The sequence below is a fragment of the Cynocephalus volans genome, chromosome 3 (genome assembly GCF_027409185.1).
Source record: "Cynocephalus volans isolate mCynVol1 chromosome 3, mCynVol1.pri, whole genome shotgun sequence".
Lineage (NCBI taxonomy): Eukaryota > Metazoa > Chordata > Mammalia > Dermoptera > Cynocephalidae > Cynocephalus > Cynocephalus volans.
In genome coordinates this window covers 176,120,762-176,144,169 of record NC_084462.1, presented here as the reverse complement: position 1 = coordinate 176,144,169, position 23,408 = coordinate 176,120,762, and the positions used below count along the sequence as shown (strand labels likewise).

Here is a 23,408-nt window from a genome sequence, read left to right as displayed (position 1 = left end):
AATTTATTTTAAGTTCTCCATTACCTAATTTTAGAATCTCTAACATAGTTAGGATCTTTCAAATTATCCTCCCAAGGAAGATGGCCACTAAGCCACTGGATCATACAATAACCAAGTATTTCCAAATCACCACGTCTTGATGGGGCTACAAATACAAAAGAAAAAGGTTAGGCACACTGAAATAATTTTTAATGTAAAATTTTGAGTATATATAAAGCAATAAGATAGGGTAGTCATCTCTACCCTCCATTTTTCACAAAATTTTGACTGCATTTAATAAAAATATTGAACAGTAGGCAATATAAAAGAAATAATTTACCTCCAACTAATAATTTACTTTTTAACACCCAAATTGGTAACTTTAGGGTTTCAAATTGAGACTATAAGTCAAAGAAATAAATTATAAAAGAATAATACATTTAATATTGCCCTTGGAAAACTTGAAGACATAAAAAAATGTTATATACTATTGAGAGGCCCAGCCAACAAGGTGTTTGAGACCCTTCAGTGTTAGGCACAGAAAAGAGAAATGACTGCTGAAGAAATAAGCTAACAATAGGTGACAAAATAAAAGTTACCTATTATAAAGTTGTACCTGCATAAGAAACTTACAGACTTTAGAAATAAATAAATAAATAAATAAACCAACATCTGATTAAGCTAAAGAAATCCTTGCTGCAGCTCTGCAAACCACCTTACCATTACAACCTTCTTGGTTATCTCTGAAGGGTGAGAGAAGAGGATAGAGAAAAGAACACAAGAGAAGAATACAACTGTGGCACAATTACAGAAGTATAACCTCTGTCTTTTTTCTCATCCTGCCTTGCCACTTCAATTCTTATTTATTTATTTATTTATTTATGTATTTATTTATCTACCTATTTCTTTATGCGTAATTAAGAACCAGGCAGGAGGACTGTGATTGAAAACATTTGCGGCGTACTTCTCATTCAAGAGCCATTGACATACCCACGCCATTGTGCGCGTCGATGCTGGTGAACTCAATAGTGCCATCGTGACATCTTTTGGGGTCCTCTTTGTATTCTTTATGAACTCCTTCTGGGCAGTACCGATAAGCAAGACCATAATCTACCAAGTACACCTATAAATTTTCAAGCACCATGACAAATTAAAGCTAAAATCATTGCACATATACTCCTTTAAAGCACAGAAACAAAATACTGTCATTTGAGGATGGATTCACCTTTAAGACCATACTACAGCACCCCAAACAAGTTAGATCCAAAATGTAAACAACAGCAAATATTTAATTCTGAAAGATTTTTTATTTTTAATAAAAATGTTAAATGACCATGTAGCTACGGTCTGAATAATATCACTTGACTTTATATATTTTTTAGACAAGTATATGCTATACTTGTAAGTAATCTTGGCTTCTCATCTTCAGCAAGGACGACAAATCTTTTACTTCTTACAGAGTCTAAAATAAAATTGAGCGCAGGGTAAACCATCAATGCTTGTTACAAAACAGCCACTTTCCATATAGAAAAGCTTATCGATTTTAAGGCTGCTAACGGAGCTGACGTAGGATACATTATTTATCTTCTATTCCTCTGTTTTGTCACTTGTAAAATAATCAAATACCAATTTACTTCATAGAAGTATTTCACGGATTATAATAATGATGTGAATAACTTTTAGATGAGGCTCTTATCTACATTTAAATACTATTCATTAAAGTCAAGTCTTCATAATCAAAACTAAATTTTAATATTATATACACACAAATCCGTAGGCATATACATGTGGGTCTGATTAGCATACAAAGCTAACAAATTTGGCCTTCTTCTACTCTGCAGCCACATATTACACCTTTAATTCTAGGTAACTATCATAAATGTATGCTTTTGGGCACAAGAGGAAAACTGAAATAAAAATATGAGGATGGATCTAGCACCTACATCCAATCCTGGAAAAATATTCCCATCCAAAGCATATGCCCAAAGGATAACAGAGCTGCAAAATATTTCCATATAAACAAAAGGCAGCATGTTTTAGTCAAGTGCAAACTGAAATAAGTTGTATTTTTATTTTTTATACTGTACAAGTCCAATCTACTTCAATTAGTGAAACCCTTATTGTTCAGGTCCTTAGCTGTGTTTTGTTTTTTAGTTTTTAACCTAGAAGCATTTAAAACAAGATGGCTAGAAAGAGCTAAGATGAATTAATTCTGTGACTGCCTTTAAGATTTCTTCATTAGCGGGGGGGAAGAAGATATAACAACCACAATTATTTGAAGTTGAAACGACAAGCAAACAGAAAGGACATTGTTGGGGGGGAGGGGGGAGGGAGAAGGGAGGGAGGTTTTGGTGATGGGGAGCAATAATCAGCTACAATGTATATCGACAAAATAAAATTAAAAAAATAAAAATAAAAAAAAATAAAAAAATAAAAAAAAAAGATTTCTTCATTAGCATGCTATGGTATAGCAACTTTCTTCTGTTACATTTACATAGATCCCCTATATCCACCATAACCAACACGGAAGAAAGGGAAGCAAAAATATAAGATGAAAGAAAAAGAAAGAAGAGACAAAGGAAAGGAAAAACTAAGCAAATGTAGTTAAAGGTAGCTTTGAGAGAAAGAAGAAAGAAGTATAGAGTATTGAAAAATAATTACACAATTACCAAAGTAACCAACACATTTAAATCATCCTTTTTTATACAAGATCAAGTAAGAAGTGAAAACATACATTAAGTACAGTGGCCCAACTATGAATGTCAACCTTACTTTTACCAAAATCATGGAAATAACTATAAGAAAATTGTATAGATCCCTCTACTGACCCAAATAAAGGTATAACATTAGCTTTCCTCCTTTCCTTAGAAAGTAAAAATTACAAAGAGAATGTAATAAACTAAAAAAAATGCACATTTGAATTCTAAACACTAAGCGTATACAAATTTAGACAGCTATATTTCTGTAAACCAATTGATTTGAATAATCAACATGTTAAAGACCAAATTTTCCAAGTAACAGAACACTTATATTTGATGGATTTCTTGAACAAAGGAAATAAAAAAAGTGACAAAGCAGACAGGCAAACATAATTCACTGGTATACTATATAATTTTAAGCTTCCACCCCCAAATAGCTATTTGAAATTCACTTTGTATCACAAGCACTTCTTCTGAATATTATTTAGGGTAAAATAGCCAACTTGATAAAGTGCCAACAAATCACATCAAAAATGTAGAATGTTAACTAGCTAAAAGTGTCAAGAAATATTATTACCATATCTACTTCAAAAAGTAAAACTTCTCTCTATCGGTTTAAAAGTTCAAAGCAACCATATTTGTTTTCAAACAACACATTTCAAATAGCAAAAAAAGTTATAAAACTACCTGGTCAGGATTCTTGTAGTTCAGAAGAAGATTTGAGGCCTTGATATCTCCATGTACATACTCATGCTCGTGAATATATTCCAGAATATCCAGCTATGAAAGCATCATACAGAATAAATTAATGCAGTACCTAATGCTAACCAGCAGAGGACCAAGCTTCAACACAAACTAGCCTTTACTGTATTAAAAACATTTTTTTTAAACAAGAAGAACATAGCTCACATACAATTCTTAAGCTCAGCTGCAACACAGTTTTCCGAGAAAATCTTCTGGCATTTGCTTCATATATTTTCTGAAGGTCACTCCCAAAGCGATCCATTATCATAAACCTATAACTGAAGACAAACAAGAAAAGTCAATGAACAAAATAACTAAAAAACCTACTTTGCAACAAGTACTCTCCTTTCAAAGTAATTTTTCCAAAACAATGTTTAGTAAGAAAGTATTCTGAAAAAAAGAAAGAAATACAAACATTTGAAACAATTTCTCCCAACTAGAAATCTCAAGAGTTCAGAGTGCTTTCCTGTCCTGCCTTTTACCTAGAAGGCCTCTTCCTGATCTCAGCTAGTTATAGGAAACAATATTCAATTTAAGGTAATGCCTACAGAAAGAACTCAACAGATTCGCTCACATTAAAAATAAAACAATCAGAATAAAAATGACAGCATGAGTTTTCTCATAGCTAAAGTTAATTTATGTTTCTAGACATTAGCTTCCTTCCTGTGACTGTTTTTCTCTATTTTAAAGACACATTTCAGCAGTATCAACATTCTGTTAAAATCAAGACTGTCACAAGATGCTGTAACAATAGTTAAATTCAATAAAATTGTTTAGATGGCATAAAAAGGATTGTACATTAAACACTCAATGGCCAAGATTTGGGGAAGAATAAATTTGGGAAAAATGTAAAGATTTCTGGTTTTGCCACTAACCAGCTATGTTACCTTGGCCAAGTTACATCACTTCCTTTGGCCTAAATTTTCACAGGAATGAAATGAGAACGTAGAGACTCACCCTTTCTAAGGTCTTTTCTAGCACTCAAATCCTAAGATTCAATAACCATAAGTTTGTTGTATTTCAGTATCACTGAAAAGCATCACCTATTTGCAGTAACACTTTCAGCTTTTGCTCCGAGGTCCACCTTTATCTTCAACGGTTTTTCAGATTCCAACTTGTCTGGTTAAATCATTCAATAAATCAGTAAAAACCAAGACCACATTCAAAACATATCAAGATACATTCCAATGGGGATAAGATTATGAATCATCATCATCATAACAGCTAGCATGTACTGAACACTTGGTGTGAGCACAGCACTACTCTCACGCTTTAGATGTACTAACGCTTTTAAACCTCACATCACCCCTATAACGTAGGTACTCCTATCATCCCCATTTTACAGTAGAAGAAAACTAAGTAATTTGCCCTCTAGTATGAGGTAGAGCCAAGCTTTTGACCAATGCACTATGCAAACTGAAATAAATATATGTCAGTAGGATACAAAAATCCCACTTACATGTTATAGGCATCTATGATAAAAATACAATATGACAAGTTCAACAGGGAAGGCAAGAGCTAACTAACATTAAAAGACAACATGCCAAATAAAAAATGCAGGATTCTATCCATTTTTGAACTGGAAGAGAATAAAAAATCATGTTGTCTAAACATGTTTTAATAAATAAAACATTAATTTATTTTTAAATACCTATTTTATAATATTTTAATAAATAAAATAACCAATGTCTATGCAGGTAATTTGTTGACAGTCATACAAGTAATTGCCTGCAAAATGTATTCATTCATGTAAGATTTCCTGGTACCTTCGCCTCTAAGATAACAAAAAGGGAACAATAATTTTGACTTCCTGATTTACTTTGTATAACAGGTTTTAAAAAGTTGAGAGATGAGACCAGGACCCATGTACATGTTTGCTTTTACAAAAAAGTGGTGTGTGTAATTATTATAATCGTATACAGGTAACAAAACTAAAATCTCTGCTGACAGTCTAAAAGAGGGCTAAAACACAATTAATTCAACATGGGATCTATTAATATATCACATTAAGTAGATCTTTGTTTTTATTCACAGATAACTCTGCCACTACTCTAAACAATCCCGTAATCTCCTCACCATTTCTAAATTATAAACATTAACTGAAGCATGATTCTATACACTGCATGGAAAATGTTACCACATTCTTCTGGAAAACTCTGTCACTGAGTAGTAAAATGAAAGTTATTTCTAAGTAACTCTTCTAAAGTAAAACCTCTGAAGTACACTTTTCTGGGGACTTGGGTAAAATATGCAAGTTATGACAAATATAAATCAGTATAAATGATCTAATAATGACAGCAGCTAACATTCTAATAAGTATTATATACATATTAATTCAAATGAGTTACAGAGAAAAGTACAGATTTCTGGCAGGGAAGGGGGCTAGAAGAAGGATCTTACTTTCTTTTTCTCTACTTTTACAAGACCAACATGATTATTTTTTAGAGCTTCAACCTAAAAAGTAAATCAATACCTTACACATGACTCTCAATTCTTTATACATGTCTCTTTTTAAAGGAGACATTTCTAGCAACCTCATTTTATAGATAAAAGAGGCTGAGAGTTAAGGTCACCAGTAGTAAGTGTTAAGACTTAGACTAAAGAGTATCTAGTTCCAGTCACTGCACTCTATGGCACCTCTGATCCATGCCAGGGAAATTCGCTCAGTCAGCTTAGAGTCAACCTTCGACCTCTCTCAGGCCCCAGTCACTTCACAGGAGTCACATACACATAAGCCCTGTTTAACTGGCTCCGAGATTTATTATAAAATAGGTGATAAGAATGTATATGGTAAAATGTGCAAAGACAGTGTGGGTGACTTTAAGAAAAACTACCATCCCAGGATGGCCCACTGGCTCAGTTGGTTAGAGCGCTGTGTTATAACACCAAGATCAAAGAGTTCAGATCCCCATACCAGCCAGCCACCAAAAGAAAAAAAGGAAAAGATAAACCACCACTCCCAAGCAAAATACCACTGTTCCCAAACAAAAATACTAATAAGCAAACAAATAAAACCAATAATAATAACCTCAATGATAATGATTACAACTAACATTTACTGGGCACTTACAAGGGTATTTCAAACAGTTCATGACAAAATAGAATTAACAGATAGTACAGATCTTTCCATGAACTTTTTGAAGTACCCTTGTACTGTGTGCCCCTTACAATTTACATGTTTTCATTTCATTTCCACAATAACTTCATAAAGTGAGTATTATTATCCCCACCTTCAGGTAATTTGAGAGACAGAAAGTAGCTAGTCCAAGACGACACCTGACAGAGTCAAGTACAATCAATATCATGCTAGATTTGTTCAGTGATGTTTCAGTTTTATTGCAATATACTTTTTAAAAAGAAGTTTATACTGAAATTATGGAGGTGGGATTGTGTTATTCCAAGTCTAAAAATGCTCTAGCACTAGGTGTACTTTTCTTAGAATTATCTCTACAAAACATGGTTTTCTGTAAACTAAGACTTTTTAAGAATGTAACACTATCAAATATATTTGCTTTCTAGCAAGTCATCTGTAAGGGTTTCTCCTGTCTCACCACCCTCTAGATAGTCTCTAACTCACCATGTAAACCAGTCCTCGAGTGTCACTTTCACCATCATGCCATCTTGTCCCCTTCTTCAATAGTGTGTGGTGGCTCCTGACTACCTACTATATGTCAGCTCCAAACTGCTCTTTCCTCTCTGGATCGTCATTATCTGCTTCAGTCTTTCTCCAAGTTTATTTTCTTCTCTCTTTTACACACAAGTCCTCTTCCTTTGCTAACGAAAGATGGCCATCAGGGCACACAGCAGGATAGAAGCCTATCCTGCCTGTGTCCATGTTAAGCTTAGAGTCAACGTGAGATGCGATCCCTCCTCTTCAATGATTTTCTAAACCCACAGGTCTTAACATTTAAGGGACTAAAGACCCTTTTGAGAGTTAAAGCTAACACTTACATATGTTATTCATATATTCAAAGAATTTTACATTTAATCTTCCTTATTAAGTGGGTAGCTATTACTCCATTTCACAGACGAGGAAACTGAAGCAAAAAGAAGTAACTTACCCAAAGTCACACAATGTGAAGGACAAAACAGATTTGATACTAGGCAGTCAGACTTTAGAATTCTTGCTCTTAACATATTTAACTAATCGTTGCTCTATAATATTTCTCCTGAAAAATCTCATAAAAACTATGGAAACTTATCCCAGCAAAACCATACATATATATAAAAAAATATATTACATGTGATTTCAGGGAGCTCCCACACTCCCTAAGAGACACATGGATTCCAAGCCAACGATGCTGGTTGCCTACCCAGCAACTACCCCTCTCTCAATCCTAACAGAGAACCAATTTGGTTCAGGCATTCCACCCTCTTCCACATGCTTCACCACGTCAATGACTGTGAATACTATGCCCCTGCCAGTGACTGGTTTAAGAATGAGCACTGATAAAATTCTGACTAAGAAAACACAATAACTCCATAAAGTGAGTACTCAGGCCCTGGTCACCTCACAGGAGCCACATACACATAAAGCCCTGTTTAACTGGTTCTGAGCTTTATTATAAAACAGGTGATAAGAATGTACATGGTAAAATGTGCTATGACAGTGTGGCAGGAAGTCTGCCATAGGACTCCTGGGAAATGCTTCCTTGCCAGGAAAGTGAAACTTACAAGACGGGATACCGTTTTCTGCCCTTTTTCAGGGGTACCATGTCTGTGTGTGAAACCTTGAAATGGGGCAGCCACCTCGAAACCATTCAATGGAGAACTAACAGAGAACAAAGCCAAGATGAGGAAAGCAAAGGTGCAAGATAACAAACTTGGGCCCTTGATGATTGCTTAAGATGCCGAGTCAAAGTCTTCCTTTACTTGCAGCTGAAAGCACCCTAAATAAATATACCCCCATTTTCAAACTAAATCTACTCTTTAAGTTTCAGCTACCAGCCTTACTCCATGAAGTCCCATTCATTTATTCAAATATTTTAAAAGGGTCAATTATGCATCAAAGTAGTAGAGGTTTTCTCCAATTCAACTATGCCAACAATGTTCTCTCCATTCTCTGAACTCCTAAGACATGTAGAATCAGAATCACACAATTCAGCACTTAATTGCTGTTTCATGTTTGTTTGCTCTCATCAGCTAGATTGAAACCCTCATAAAGAACAGAATTCTAATCTTCTGTGGGTAGTCTATGTATGTAATATGAAATACCAAATGGAATCCTGACATGCTCTTTTTTCATAAGGACATGGGGGGGTTGTTTATTTTTAAGGGCAAAAAAAAATAAGACCTAGCAATATTGTAGGTGCACAGTGAATAATTCTTGACTAAAGCAACTAGACAGTGAATGCTCAAAAAAAGAAGAAAAACAAACCATGTATATTTTTTTACCTTTTTCCACTTTTATCATGTAGACCAGATCCCCAATACTTAGGAACACCCAGGTATTTCAGTTTACGGGTACGAATCCACTTTTGAACTACAAGTTAAAACAGATGCTGTAATCTCAATTGTTATACATAAATGATAATTTTTTAAAAAAATCATTCAGAGCAGAATGTACTTATACATGTAACAAGATTTCACCTTTACTCACAAAAGTGAATTGTACATTATAACTTTAAATAAAGTACTTTATAATCAAAGCATTTTTATTAACCTACAAAATTTTGTTATACTGCCCTTAACATTGTCTTTAAAATAAAATCTACAAAAAGCATTTTTTTAAAAATCAAAACTAAAGTACTGACGTTGCAGTTAATCTCTCTAATTATGTAAATCTTTACTTGCTTCCACAAGAAGACCTACTTTTTATACCGATCTAAAAGATTTTTTTCTCCTCAGTCTAAATCTTCAACCAGGAAATCAAAATGTAGGAGAGATGGAAGGCTTCCTTTGGAAATTGCCAAGCTTGATACCTTCCTACCAGGAGACTCCTTGGATTCTTAGAGGAGAGGGGAGGGGAAGGGATACGAAGGGACATGAAGGGAGAGGAGGAGAGAAGGGAACAGAGTAGCTAGAAGAGGTTCTGCTCTCTACCTTGAAACTCTGTTCCATCTCATCAATTACAGCATCAACCCCAAGTTAGAAAAATACTCAAAAAGATTTGGAGATCCTTGGATTAGAGTTAATTCTCAATATTTAACAATATTTCCTAAATATCATTTATTAATTTTATTCTATACAAGTATGTCAATATAGGTGAAATCTTGCTATAACAAACCTATTAAACAACCAGAATTCTTTCACACAAATCGCATTTAAATGGAATTTATTTATAAAGCAAAGTTATAACATAAGACATAATGGTCTAGTCTTGGCTTAAACAGAAAACAAAAACAGTGGTCATTTTAAGAGTGTGATCATATGTGCACTGTATCTCTTACTTTGCTCTGGTTTAGCAGCTCGCTGGTAGAACTTTAATTCAGTAAAAAGAGGTCCATTATCACTGGGTTCCTTAAAACATAAGAGTTAATTAGTACTAGCAGTAGTGAAAATTACTGAGTTATTTTCAACGAACCTTCAAAAAAGATAACAAATCAGTTTTTCTTTTCAAACTAATACTGTAATTTTGATACTTAAGTTTATAACTATGTTAAAGATTGAGTCAAACTCCTTAGAAATGTTGAGAGAAATATAAGTCCATAATCTTATATTTCTCTCAAGTTCCTTTTCTATATGTGATAAATTATCCAAAATCATATATACAGCTCAGTCTTTGCAGAAGTTTAAAAAAACATTTAAACTAATTTTCATCTTTATTAAGCTTTCCCTTAAGCAAAGATCAGCAACCATGTTAACTGTATCACCACAGGGGTACAAGATATTCCTGAGATTTAATAAAATTTCAATATCTGATTTAACCAATTAGTGGCAAAATCCCATTCCTTTCCTGTTTCTCATTACAGTTATATCTAGTTTATCAGCACTGCCAGAAATAGAACTTACCACCATGAAAAGCATTCTGGATCTCCAGAATGAGCAAGCCTTGTCCATTTAACTATATCCTTTGCTTTCTAGCATGTTTTATAAACCAAAGTGCTCTACAACTTATTTCCCACATGATAATTTAAAGTTGAGAAGAAAATGGGGCTCAATAACAAATGTTCTCTACCAACTTTACTAGACTACATTCATTTCATATTTTTAGGGATATTAACAATTAAAATTATTTATAAAGAGGCATACATTCACAAAAAGGTATTTATACAATCAAGAAATAACAGCCTGTTAGGAGTTTTGCCTTGTTAAATAAATATGAAAAGGTGGGAAAGATCTCTTAATTTTGTGAATTACTTAAATAGCAAACTTTGTCTGATTAGAATTAGTATTAAATAAAAATTACTATTTATTTAATGTTTGATACTTTATGTTTTTTGTTTATCGGGAATCAGACAAAAATTTTTTCAATCAGTGAAAACTTCAAATGAGGAAGCTAACCTTTAGGGATGCTTTTCTTTTTGGGAGGTATAGGAAGAAAATTATTTTGGACAGAATATCTGTGTAGTTGGAGTTCAAGATTCAATAGAGCATTAGGAGAAATGATAAATGAGGCCTACTACCTTAACTGAGAGAAAATTTGTGAAAATAATCCAGTTTTTGGTTACTAAAGATGCCTTTTGCAAACACTTAAAATACGTTCGCTTTTTTTTTTTTTCATTCGAGATTCCCTCAACTGTCATAGAATTTTGCTTCCTGAGTTTACATAAAACCACTCTACACAGTTCTAATATCTCAGGTTTCTTGTAATTCAGAAAATAGGAATCCCCAGTTAATGTACTTATAGAAAGACTTATTAGCCAAGTTGCAAAGAGTCAGGCAGTACCTAGTTATCAATGAGCATTTAACAGCGAATAGGCAACATATAACATTGGATCAGAACCTGAAAATAAGTTTGCTTTATCTGTTACAGGTAAGTATACTTTTCAGCCCAGCCTTGGAAGAGAGTGGTATGCATGGGCTTAGCATGTCATCAACTCCTTAAGAAGTAAGAACTAAGCAATATACTGAAGTATAAATGCTGAATCCCTAACTTATGGACTTAGCACCTCAAGTTTCTCCATAACCTGTGGCTCCTTTCCCAGCAGCAATGATAGAATGTTCTGAGCCGTGGCTGAGAACAGGCCTTCAGCAGGAGTCATAGAATCAGAGTAAGAAACGTTAATTCAAAAGAAGGAATTTGGTAAAGTTACTCTCCAAAGGCTAACTTTTAGAATAGCTCATAATATAATTCAAGTTTAAAAGGGGTTTTCCTCAGACAAATCATGGCTTATTACCATCAGTATAAAATTCTGAATTTATTCAGTTTCAACCTATGTCATATCAACTTTAATTTTCAAGCTTTCCTTCAGGTAACAATTTATTAAACTTAAATAATGAGAATCAACCATATAAATCAGGCTATTATAATGAAGGCCACTACAATGAAGGCTCTTTGAGCTCATTTCATACTTTTTCTAATCCGATAAGCTTCCATTATAACAAAACAAAGAAGCTATTTCCTTGGCATTGCACTCTAGCCAAAGCTAGCTATTTCTGTTGAAGAAAATACCTTAACTCATAACTAAAATTTTATTAACATATTTCAAATTTAAAGTACTTTGCCAACTCTATAATAGCCAAGATTTAGAAAAGAAATTGGTACTGACATTTTAACTAGAATATCACTAACCGTTTCTTTAAGACTTCTAAGTGTCAAAATGAAGATGACAACAGAAAAAAAAATTTAAATGTGATATATTTCAATGGCACCATCTAAAAGCAACTGGCTGCCATTTAAAAATGAAGCTGTACAAAGTTTCTTCTTCCTACCAAAAAATTATGATATATGAGTTGAAAATTCAGGTCACTTCTTATAACATCAGTGAGGGAATTCAATCATCAGTCCGCAAACTTCTTTCCAGGGAACTTTGAAATACAGATTTATATCACCTCACACTGGAAAAGGACCATGATTACAAAGAACTGTTAGGATTCTCAATCCAAAGCCTGACCTCTGCCTCCAGTTCTGCTACTGACATGACTGCAAAGGGTGAGTGCAACTCAAAGAACTAACGTCTTCTTCAGTCTGTTAGTAAGAAAATAATAAAGAGAATTTCTTTCCCCTTGCATTATCCAACTTATCATCAATTTACCATTTCTCGCTGCACATTTACTTTCCTGAAATAAAACAGTGTCTCAGTTATCTAGGGGCAGAAAATAGAAGTATACTATCTCTGATGACCCAGCACCACTACTCCACAGCTGATCCTGTAGGTCAAGAATTAAGGCCCCAAACAAAATCAGAGACCATTATTTGGTAGGAGGAAGAATATTTTTAGTTATGTGCCTAAACATCTATCTTGAATATGTTATGTCTTAACTTCACCCAAGTGACAAATTTAAGAAATTTGTGGGTTAACTATTTGGAGCTCCTTCATAGACCAGATATGTATATTATCAGCAGTAACCAAATTTTTTGTCAAGTCTTCCACATTAAAGTGGAAACCCATACCAGAAGCACAGGGTACTTGCAAGTTCTTAAAGAAGAAAAAGATCACAAAACAAGGATAAAAATGTGCATGAACACATGATTCCACGTAAAATAATTAAGGTGTTCTGTGTGCCAGATTCTACCAGTGGTTCTCAGCCTTGATTCACACAAAAGAATCACATGGGGAGCTTTACTAAAAATACCAATAACCAGGCCCTGTATCTGGAGATTCTGATCATACTACAGAACCAGGATTGAGAACCATTGTCTGATATGCTTTTATATTATTAAGTCTAATTTCACATTAAAAATCAATTTGTTTTTATTTCTTAAGTAACATTTGTAATTTTTTTTCTAATAATAAAATACATGCTCATTTTAGAAAATTTGGAAACATTTTGATATATTTTCCTCATATATAGCCATTGTATAAAATGACCTCCCCACTATTATATTCTGCTTTTTTTAGTAATTAACTATAAAATTTCCCCAGAGTAGTACATGTTCTTTGAAAACATGATCTTTAATAGTCCCTAATGTTTTAAATGGCAAATGTTCATAAACAGTTCTGATTTTAATATTGGAAAGATTTGGAACTCATTTTACATGTTTGTATTTGAAGAAGCATTTCAATTTTTAATAATATAAAGCTATGAGAAGGCAAATTATGAACGAACCATTCTCAATGGTGCAGACAAGAGAGAAAAGCGAACAGCATCAGGAAGTTGAGAGTAAATAAATAGAAAGGATAGTAAAAAGGGGGTGCAAAATCATGGCTAACAAGTAAGTATTCAAAAAAATAAATAAAACCAGCAGTTAAGGGCGTACAGGAAAAGCAAAGTTTAAAACAAGATTCTTATCAAATAACTTAAAATCTAGTTAGGGAGATAATCACATTAAAAAACTAAAAACTAGTGCCACAAGAAGGATATTAGCATGTAAAATTGTAAGATAAATGTTAATACAATGAGTGCTGTAGGAGTTTGAAGGAGTTCAGAAAGATATTAGGGAGAATGAAGCAAATAGCAGTTACTAAATTTCCCGTTCAAGGAGAAAGAGAAAGTCAGTAATACTGTTTTGTTTATGATATTCTTCCAAGATCACAAACTACAACACTGAAAGTTACTGAAATATTAAATGCAAAAGAAAAATCAACCAAATATTTATCATCGTCCTAATTACAAAGAGAAGGAGTAATAAAAGACAATGGAAACAGAACTGAATTAGGAGATAGGAGATGCAGACACTGAACTGTGATAACAAAGTCGTCTTAAACTTAGAAATTTTAAGCACATAAAAAATACCTGTTCCTACCTGTGTTTTTCTTTAATTATTAAGTATGTAAAAAGGGCAGTAAAAGTGAAGTTACACTGAATAACCACTGAAATACTTCTAATTATTCACGATGAAGAAAAATATCATAGATCAAAGATAAAACACTACTTAAAGAAGCTCAGGGTACACAGAACAAAAAGGACGTGATTATAGGCCACTTCCACCTATAAGATATGGCACTGGCACACTCTTCTTCCAAGACATGGAAACTCTGCAGATTAATCAACTGCAAAATGGTCGGAGGTAACCATATCATTTGAATCCCAAAATTATGAACCGTCATAACTGGACTTGCTTTCTTCTCACAACTTTTGACACTCCTAAGAAACTAATCTTACCCATAGATTCTAATCTAATATTTTAACTTGTATCAAAGACAAATGCAGATAATATTCTGGAATTCCATGCAAATGACCCAATTTAATAGTAAGAACTTTAGTACCTCTGAGTTAGTAGCAAGCTAAATATTTCAAAAGGAATGTTATTCTACAAATAAGAAAGAAGAAAAATCCAAAACAAAACAGCATCAAGAAAAGGGAAATAGCAAGAGAAACAAAGCCCTGACAAACAACTTTAAAGTTATCATTTTACTTTGGCTTCACAGCACAAGGAAATATCTGAGACCCAATTAGCCCTCTCACTGTAAACAAATATAAAAGTGCACACAAAAAAATAGGAAATTACTATTTTAAGAAATAAGACAATAGGTAGTACAGGACTGTGACCCCCTAAAAGACAGAAAATAAAGTGAGCCCCATGACAGCCCTGGCTTTCCCCCAGAGGCTTTAGGAGTAAAAATTTAGGAGGAGACTTAGAAGACTATGGAGCAAAAAGTGGGAGACCAAACAGAGTACAGCAACATAACCCCGATACCAAAACTAAACAACAGGATTAGCACATTTTAAATTTAGAAATAGTGGGAAAAAAAATTAAAAACCAATATTCCTCATGAACACAAAATCCTTAACCAAATATTAGCAAATCAATTCCAGCATTATATAAAAAGCATAATACATCATGCCTAAGTGGGGTATATGTTAAGCATACAAAGTTAATTCAACACTCAAATATCAATGTAATTGCCACATTAACAGAATAAAGGAGAAAAGTCCTATGATCCATATCAATACGTGCAAGAGAAGCATTACGAAAATGAATAGGCAGACCATAAACTAGAAAATATTTACAACACATAAATCTGAAAAGGACTTGTATCCAGAATAACTCTCTTACTACTCAACTATAAAAAGGAAAACAACCCAGTTATTTAAAAAAAAAAAAAAAATGGTGGTGGGGGGGAGTGAGCAAAAGACTGAGGAGGTACTACACAAAGGAAAATATGTGAATGGCCAGTAAGCACAATGAAGAAGTGATCAAAATCTTTAAGTCATCAAGTAAATGCAAATTGAAACTACAATGAGACACTACTACACACTCACTATAATAGCCAAAAAAACCAAACAAATCTCACAATGCCAAATAGTGGGGAGGACATGGAGCAACCAGAACTCTCATATATTACTGGTCAATGTGTAAAATGACACAACTACTTTGGAAATCTGTCTGGTACTTTCTCATAAATTTAAATATACACCTTCCCTATAAACCAGCAATTCTACTTCTAGGTATTTATCCAAGAGAAATAAAAACATATATCCTACAAAAACATCTGTACAAGAATGTTTATAAAAGCTTTATTCATAATAGCCAAAAACTGGAAACGCTCAAATGTCTATCAACAGAGCAATAAAATGGAACAAATGATTGATACATCAACAATACAGTTGAACACTTAAAACATTATGTTGATTTTAAGAAGTCAGAGACAAAATTATATACTGTATATAATACCACCTATGCAACTTTCCAGAACAGGAATAACTAATCCACGGTATTTAAAAATAAATAAATAAATAACTCTTTTAGATAAGTGGTTGCCTCCAATGGTATGGGGAAGTAGGGGACTGAGTGGACAAGGACACAAGGAATCTTTTTGGGAAGATCAAATTTTCTATATTTTAAAAGAGGTGAGGATCACACAGGTATGTGCACTTGTCAAAAGTTGTCAACCTGCTTATTTAATATCTAATATATGTACTTCTCTGTAAAAATAATGCCTCAATAAATTTTTTTTTTAAGTTGAAAAAAATCACAATCAATTCAAATTCAAAAAAGTTGGCTCCTAAGGAGTCAAATATATTTCTTTCTGAAAAAAGAGTAAAACGAAATAAAAAACTTTGGGGTAATTCTAATTCCAGGGTTTTGTAGCCTTTGCAGGGAGGAGTTATGTGTTAATTTGCTCAAATTAGCACATCCTGTTAGTTCTTCTATTTAACAAAAGCATGTTCTTCACAAGTATCAAAGAACTTTGGGGCAGTTACAAATGTTGGTAAGGAAGAAGATATATAATTCATTAAAAAAACAAAATAAAATAGTAGTTAATATATCTTAATTCACCAATATATAAATTGACCTGGCTATTCAAAGTATGCTTATGTCAGATGGGATGTTGCCAACCTTTACACATTACAAACTAATTTCAACATTAGTATAGCAAGGAAGGTCCAATAATCATAATTAAATAAATAATTCAATTTACAAAAATGGAAGGGGAAGAGAAAAAAATTGGGAATAAACAAAAAGACAAATATGACCAAGTAAAAGTCCAGAAGCAAATGAAAAATAAAATACAATAAAATTATATTAAACTAATATACTCTTGTAGGATATAAATATAAAAAGCACCTGTAAATAGCTGAAATAAAAAGAATGAATATTTTTATTCCACATCTACATACCTCTATGCTTTCATTCATTTGTCCCCAAATACCAGTGCCACTCTAATTCAAAAGAGAGGAGAGGGACTTTTTGAACTCAAGTTATTTAAAACTATAAAGCTCCTTTTGTGTCTCATTAAATATTTATGAAACTATTAAAAATGTAATGCGTATGGTTTAATTAATTCTAGTTATCAAAAAAAGATGTTTTATAAAATAAATACTACATTAAATAAACAGAAAAGAAAAGAATTAGCTAAAATTTTCTTACCACTTTTACAACAAAGGGTGCATCACTGCCAACTGATTTGGAAGAATTCATGTCAGCTGTTTAAAAAAATGAAATATGTAATATTAGAATAGCATTATTATAAATATTATATTAATATTTAGGTCTGTATATGTGTAACCCCTTGATAAAATAAATTTCAGTTCCCAAATGTGTGTTTCAGAATATCATTATAGTATATTTCATCAATTTGAAGACTTTTTATTCCCCATGTTTTTAACATGTCCAAAATTAGAATGAATCATACAATTTCTGGTTTCTTCAATTTGATCATCAATTAAGTATGGGAAACTTTAAATTAAAGTTAAAGATTTCTTTAATTCAAAACTACTCATGGCCTTTGATGATAATACATGTTGTGAATTCTCCAGTGGAAAACTGACGCAATTTCTTAAATTTAACAAACTATGGAATCCTGAAGGAGCATCCAGAGGGTAAAAAACTAAAGGGGGGTGGGGGATGTAAAACTCCAAAAAGCACTAGTCTAGAAAAAACTCATCTAGATCAATAGTTCAGGATGTCAGTACTAGAGCTTTTAAGTGACATCCAGAATAATTTTAATGTGGCTATCATTTTATTTCATGCAAATAGAGATGCACAGTTGCCCCAGAATACTGAGTTAGAAATATAAGGTTGTCCATATTAATTAAACAAATATTTACCAAGTACATATTACATACCAAATTCTAGGAAATAGGGATTTAGCAGCGAACAGGAACGAACAATCCTTACTCTTATGAAGCTACCAGTTTGGTGTAAGTTCCAAACAACAAATAAAATATAAAGTATGTTTGATGGAGATAAGTGCCATACAGGAAAAATTAAGCAGGAAAGGAAGGTAGCAGTGTTGTACCTTAGTAAGAGAGACCTCACTGACAGGGTGTTATTCAAGCAGTGGCCTGAAGGCCAGAGGGAATAAGATACAGAAGTATCTGGGTAAAGAGTATTCCAGGCAAACCAGCACAAAGGCCCTGATGTGGGAGCGTGTTTGAAACGTTTGGAAAGCAAAGAAGCCAAAGTAATGGAGGAGATAAGTGAGGTGAAAAGTAACAGTAGATAGACCAGAAAACCAGCAAGGAACCAACACGATGGGCTTAATAGGTGACATAAAGCTTTTAGCTGTTACTATGAATGAGATGAGAAGCCACTGGAAGGGTCTGAGAAGGGTACTGGCAAGACTGATTTTTAAAGACTTCTTTGGGCTTCTTTGTGGAGAATGGAGTACAGGAGGCAAAGGCAGAAGCAGGCAGGTCAGTCAGGAGGCTATACCACCACTCCAGGGATATCAATTATACCTCAATAAAGCTACCAAAAGAAAATGTCAAAGTCTTAATACAAAAACAATGTAAAATGTCCTATGAATAATTTTAATTACATTTTAAATGATTTGTGTTGGACATATTGGGTTAAATAAAATATAATATTTAAAAAAATTTTAAAGCATCATATACAAATATCAAGAAGCAAAGGGCAGCATGATGGCCGAAGCATAGATTCTAAGGAGATAAAAGAGATAAAGACAAAAGTTACATATGAAAGGTCTTATATGCCATTCTTAAAACTTTATTCTAAAGGCACTGGGGAGCCATTAAAGGAGTTTAAATAGGATGGTCATGTGATCTGATGAACATGCTAGGTCATTCAAGCCACACTATGAACAATGGGGTGCAAAGAGGTAAGACTGAGTGTTACAGGTTAAGAATCCAGAGAAGACACGATAATGACCTGACAGGGCTGGCTGGTTAGCTCAGTTGGTTAGAGCTTGGGGGTTATAACACCAAGGTCAAGGGTTCGGATCCCTATGCCAGCCAGCCACCAAAAAAAAAAGATAAATAAGATAATGACCTGACCTACGATAGCGGCAGGCAGCAAAGAGAGAAATGAATGGACCTGGAAGTCACACAGGTAAAGCAATAGGACTAGATGAGGTTCTAGGGATATTAGTAAAGGAATATTCAAGAATGCCTTTCTGGCTTAAAAGGTGTCATATATTCAGACAATCCTCTCCTGATCGTAAGAGGATCAGGAGATGGAAGATGATATAAGTTTTAGACATCCCTGCGGGACATCCAAGTAGAGATACGTTGTACCACTGGCTATCTGCCGGGACTCAGGAGATTAAGTCCTAGGCTACAGGTAAAACATATAGAAATCAACAGTAAAGAGACAGTAACAAAAGCCATGAGATCAATGAGATCACCCAGAGAGAATATACAGAATGAAAAGTGAGAAAAATAAGAAAAGCTGAAGAACATAGAAGTACCTACAAACATGAGTAGGTGCAGCCAGAGAGGTAGGAAAAAAACTAAGGGGAAGGTATGTATCATGGAAGACAATGAAAGCAATATTTATGAGAAAAAAAGATAAAGAGTATCAAATGCAGTAGAAAAAAAAAAATCCAAAGAAAATTCAAAAGCAATCTTTTAATTCCTTAACAGAAATAGCTGATGATGTTGAACATGGCTGTTTCAGGATACCAGTGGGCACAGAGAGATAAATGGAAGCAGCAATTCTCAAGCAAATCCCTCTTTCTCCAGATTGGTCAACCCAGGTTTACAGAAGTAAAGTTTTATTACAGACATCTGTCAAACAATTGGATATTAAAAACACTTACTATTGGAAGGCACCTTTTGATGATAAATACAGATAAAATGGCTAGCACACATGCAAAGTCCCAAATTTGCAAAACGTTATAAAAACAAATTAATGTAAAATGAAGAACCTACTTGTTTAGAGACAAGTGCCCACTAACACAGGATGTCATAAGTCTGCACATCCTACAGTGGAAACAGGTTTTATAATCTACCATTTCCTCTAAATCACAAAGTCAAAAATATATACCTGGCTACCTGCTTTTTCATGGTTTATGAGGAATTTCATGTTAAGTCAGATATAGCCTCGTTCACTGCAATGGGTTTGGCTCTCACCAAACCAAAGAATCAACATATTTCCCAAACGTAGGTGCCACAGGAATCATATGTATAAAGTATAGTAAAGAAATGGTTTTTAAGCTATGCTTCATGAAAACAGCCCCAAAGACTGCAGCTGACCAACTGCAGCCCATTGGTCTTGGAGAAGGTTAAGTGTGAGCTCTCTTGAGTAAGAGTGGTCTCAAACTTATGCATCCATCAGAATTAGCTGAAGGACTTATTCAAACACACTCCTTAGCCCTCTCCTTACAGTTTCTCATTCATAGGTCTGGGATAGGGCCAAGAATATGCAGTGCTAACAAGTTTGCAGGTAACACTAATCTATGCCATAATATTCGTATTCTGAGTAAGATATGGCTTGAAAGAAAGAATTCTACTGCTAAAAATAAAATTTTATAAACTTCCATGGCAGAAATTAAATGATTAAATTGAGATTAAAGGTGGAGTAAGAACATAGAATGGAAAAGTTAAACAGAAATAAAACAAGCAAACATGAACTGCATTGTACCACCACCGATATTCTTAGTGAAGCAGACAGCATTAGAAGCAATCAGGCAAGATATTCTTTAAGTCAATAATTAAGTTTATTTACACAATTTCAGGATTTCACAATGGGTCCTAATAGAGTTTGGATATTATTGTCCCCCCCAAACTCATGTGGAAATCTGATCCCCAATGTGGCAGTGCTGGGAGCTGGGTCACAGAGGCGGATCCTTTATGAATGGATTAATGCTCTCCCTGGGGAGTGGGGGTAGTGAGTGAGTTCTCGCTTTATTAGTTCCCGCGAGAGCTGGTTGTTTAAAAAGACCCTAGCACTTCCTCTCTCTCTCTCTTGCTTCTTCTCACCATGTAATCTGCTTATACCCACCAGCTGCCCACCATGAGTAGAAGCAGCCCAAGGCCTGCTCCAGAAGCAGCTATCCCAGAATTGTAAGCCAAATAAACCTCTGCTCTTTATAAATTACCCAGTCTCGGGGATTCTGTTATAGCAACACAAAATGGACTAATACAGGCCCACAAAAATTTCAGTGTAAGTATGCTAGTTAACAGTACATTTACTCAGACCTAATATGCAATTTCTAGGTCATTCCTCTAATTCCACTATGCAACTATTAAGGTTGTATAGAAAAAAAAAAGAATCCACACCTATAAAAGATATGCAAACCTCTAAGTTAGATAAACACACAGGAAATAAATCTTAACTTGGTGGAGAGATGGGGGAGGAAAGATATACATGGCTTTCTTTGGCTCTCAAGAGATTAAAATTATATAGAATATCTTAAAAATCTAAAACCATAGTGCTCACTAATGACAATATTACAGACTCTTTATCCTCATTTTATGTTATGTTTAAATTAACAATTTCTTTTCCACTCCTATGTCAGAGATGCATTTTCACTTAATCATAGAATATTGACTGCAAATTATTAAGAACATCCTGTAATAGCTCATAACTGAGAAACCATTGTGATAAGAAAGGATATAAATATTTGGATTGACAATTAGCGGTAGCCATATACTTACCAAGATAAATACAACCAAAGCCACCTTGGCCAATGGGTAATCCTAGTTTCCATTCCTTTTTTGCCATGTCAGTTACAATTTCCCCAGCTGCAAACTTTTCTGCAAGATGTCTCTTTGCAGGGCCCTGTCTTCCACCTTGAGCTGCTTTTACACGAGGCATTTCCACTATAATGTAAAACAAAGCAACAATCAGAATTAACAATCTTAGAAGAGTTCAAAACATTTTTCCCTAAGAAAAGTTTCTATGCAACACAGATACTGTTCAAATTCCTACTTTCTCCAAAACTTAAATACAAGATACCTGTTAAGTCTGCTTTATAATGGCTGAAATCCTACTTGATTATCTCACCTTTGGAGAGGAGACAATAAGTAAAACGATCTGTATAACTTAAGTAAATACTTGGTTTTAGGTTCCAGTGGTATAATATCACCTGTAACTAAAAATGCTATTTGACAAAAAAGAAGAAAAGAAAGTAATTGCTCTCTGTTGCTCTCAGAAGCTGAAGGGGAAAGGCACATCCACTTAGAATGCATAATTTATAAAAACGCAACAAGGAGTTTATAAAGGTCAATACTGATGTGGTTAGTACACAGTACAGAGATGGAAAATATAAGACAATTAATTTAACATAAGGGGAAAAGGCAAGGATACTTAGGGCACAATAGTAGATGCTTTACATAGGTTCCCATCTACCCTCACAGCTCTATGAAGATTAAATAGCATCCACATTTTATAGATGAGGAAATTAAAGCTCAGCAAGCTAGTAAGTGGTGGAACAACAGAAATTTGCACTGATAGCTACCTGGCTCCAAAGGCCCACCAACATGCTCCACAATTACAGAAGTCAGTATAATGAAGGAGCACATCTTTCAAGAGTGACAAGGAAAAATTGTGACTGTTTAGTCATTTGTGTTCACAGAAAAGGCAAAGCTGGTGACACCCAGCATTCCTATGCTTCCCCTTTGAGATGACCGACCCTCAATTCACTTTCCTCACTGACACGTAAGTTTAGTATTACGTTTAGGAAAAGCAGTGTTTTGCTGTGAAAAGAGCACTGGACTGTAATCAAAAGACCTGGATTCCAGGTACGATACCAGTTAGCTGGTTAATCTTAATCAAGGCACTTCTCTCCAGGCCTTCAGGTATAACTCAGTTCATTGAGTGAAGGAACTCAAAGTATATTTGTATGCATGCACGCATGTGTGAACGTGTGTGTATTGTGTGATTTGAAACTCTCAGTTCTACAAATATTAATTGGAAAGGATTTAAAACAAATACTTCTTACGATTCTACAGTTCCCTAAGATGTAGTAGAGATATCTAGAGATACAGTAAAGAAAGAAGGTTAATAAGAATTGTTAAGATAGTCTACAATATATGAAATGACTGTTCAGATGAAAGAAGTCTGTTAAGATGTGACAATTTACATTATATAAGTAGTGTGAAGCTTAGATACACTAAGTACATACAAACTACACTAGACTGAATATTTTTAGCAAATACCCATCCATCATCACCCCACACACACACGAAATACACATATGTAAATGTTCTTTATTAATTTAACAAAAAGGATTTTTAAATTTAATTTTTTCCTACAAAATACTAATGCATCTTTGTTGTCTAAATCTTTGCTAAATTAAAAAAACATCTTCA

General features: G+C 33.9%; 1 protein-coding gene across 5 annotated transcripts in view; it reads right to left on the bottom strand.

The window, feature by feature from the left end:
• The window catches only part of VRK1 (VRK serine/threonine kinase 1), a 98,953-nt gene that overhangs the window by 29,152 nt on the left and 46,393 nt on the right, over window positions 1-23,408 (bottom strand). For 4 of the 5 annotated variants that reach the window (XM_063090852.1, XM_063090855.1, XM_063090853.1 and 1 more), the window contains exons 2-9: window positions 21,753-21,917; window positions 17,281-17,336; window positions 9,812-9,881; window positions 8,817-8,904; window positions 3,592-3,700; window positions 3,366-3,458; window positions 970-1,102; window positions 25-145 (exon numbers count right to left, since the gene is read on the bottom strand). In XM_063090852.1, the coding sequence (XP_062946922.1) occupies window positions 25-145; window positions 970-1,102; window positions 3,366-3,458; window positions 3,592-3,700; window positions 8,817-8,904; window positions 9,812-9,881; window positions 17,281-17,336; window positions 21,753-21,912 (830 nt within the window). In that variant the 5' untranslated portion in view covers window positions 21,913-21,917. The remainder of the gene's footprint in view (window positions 1-24; window positions 146-969; window positions 1,103-3,365; window positions 3,459-3,591; window positions 3,701-8,816; window positions 8,905-9,811; window positions 9,882-17,280; window positions 17,337-21,752; window positions 21,918-23,408) is intronic. The other variant, XM_063090854.1, reaches the window with a different exon arrangement.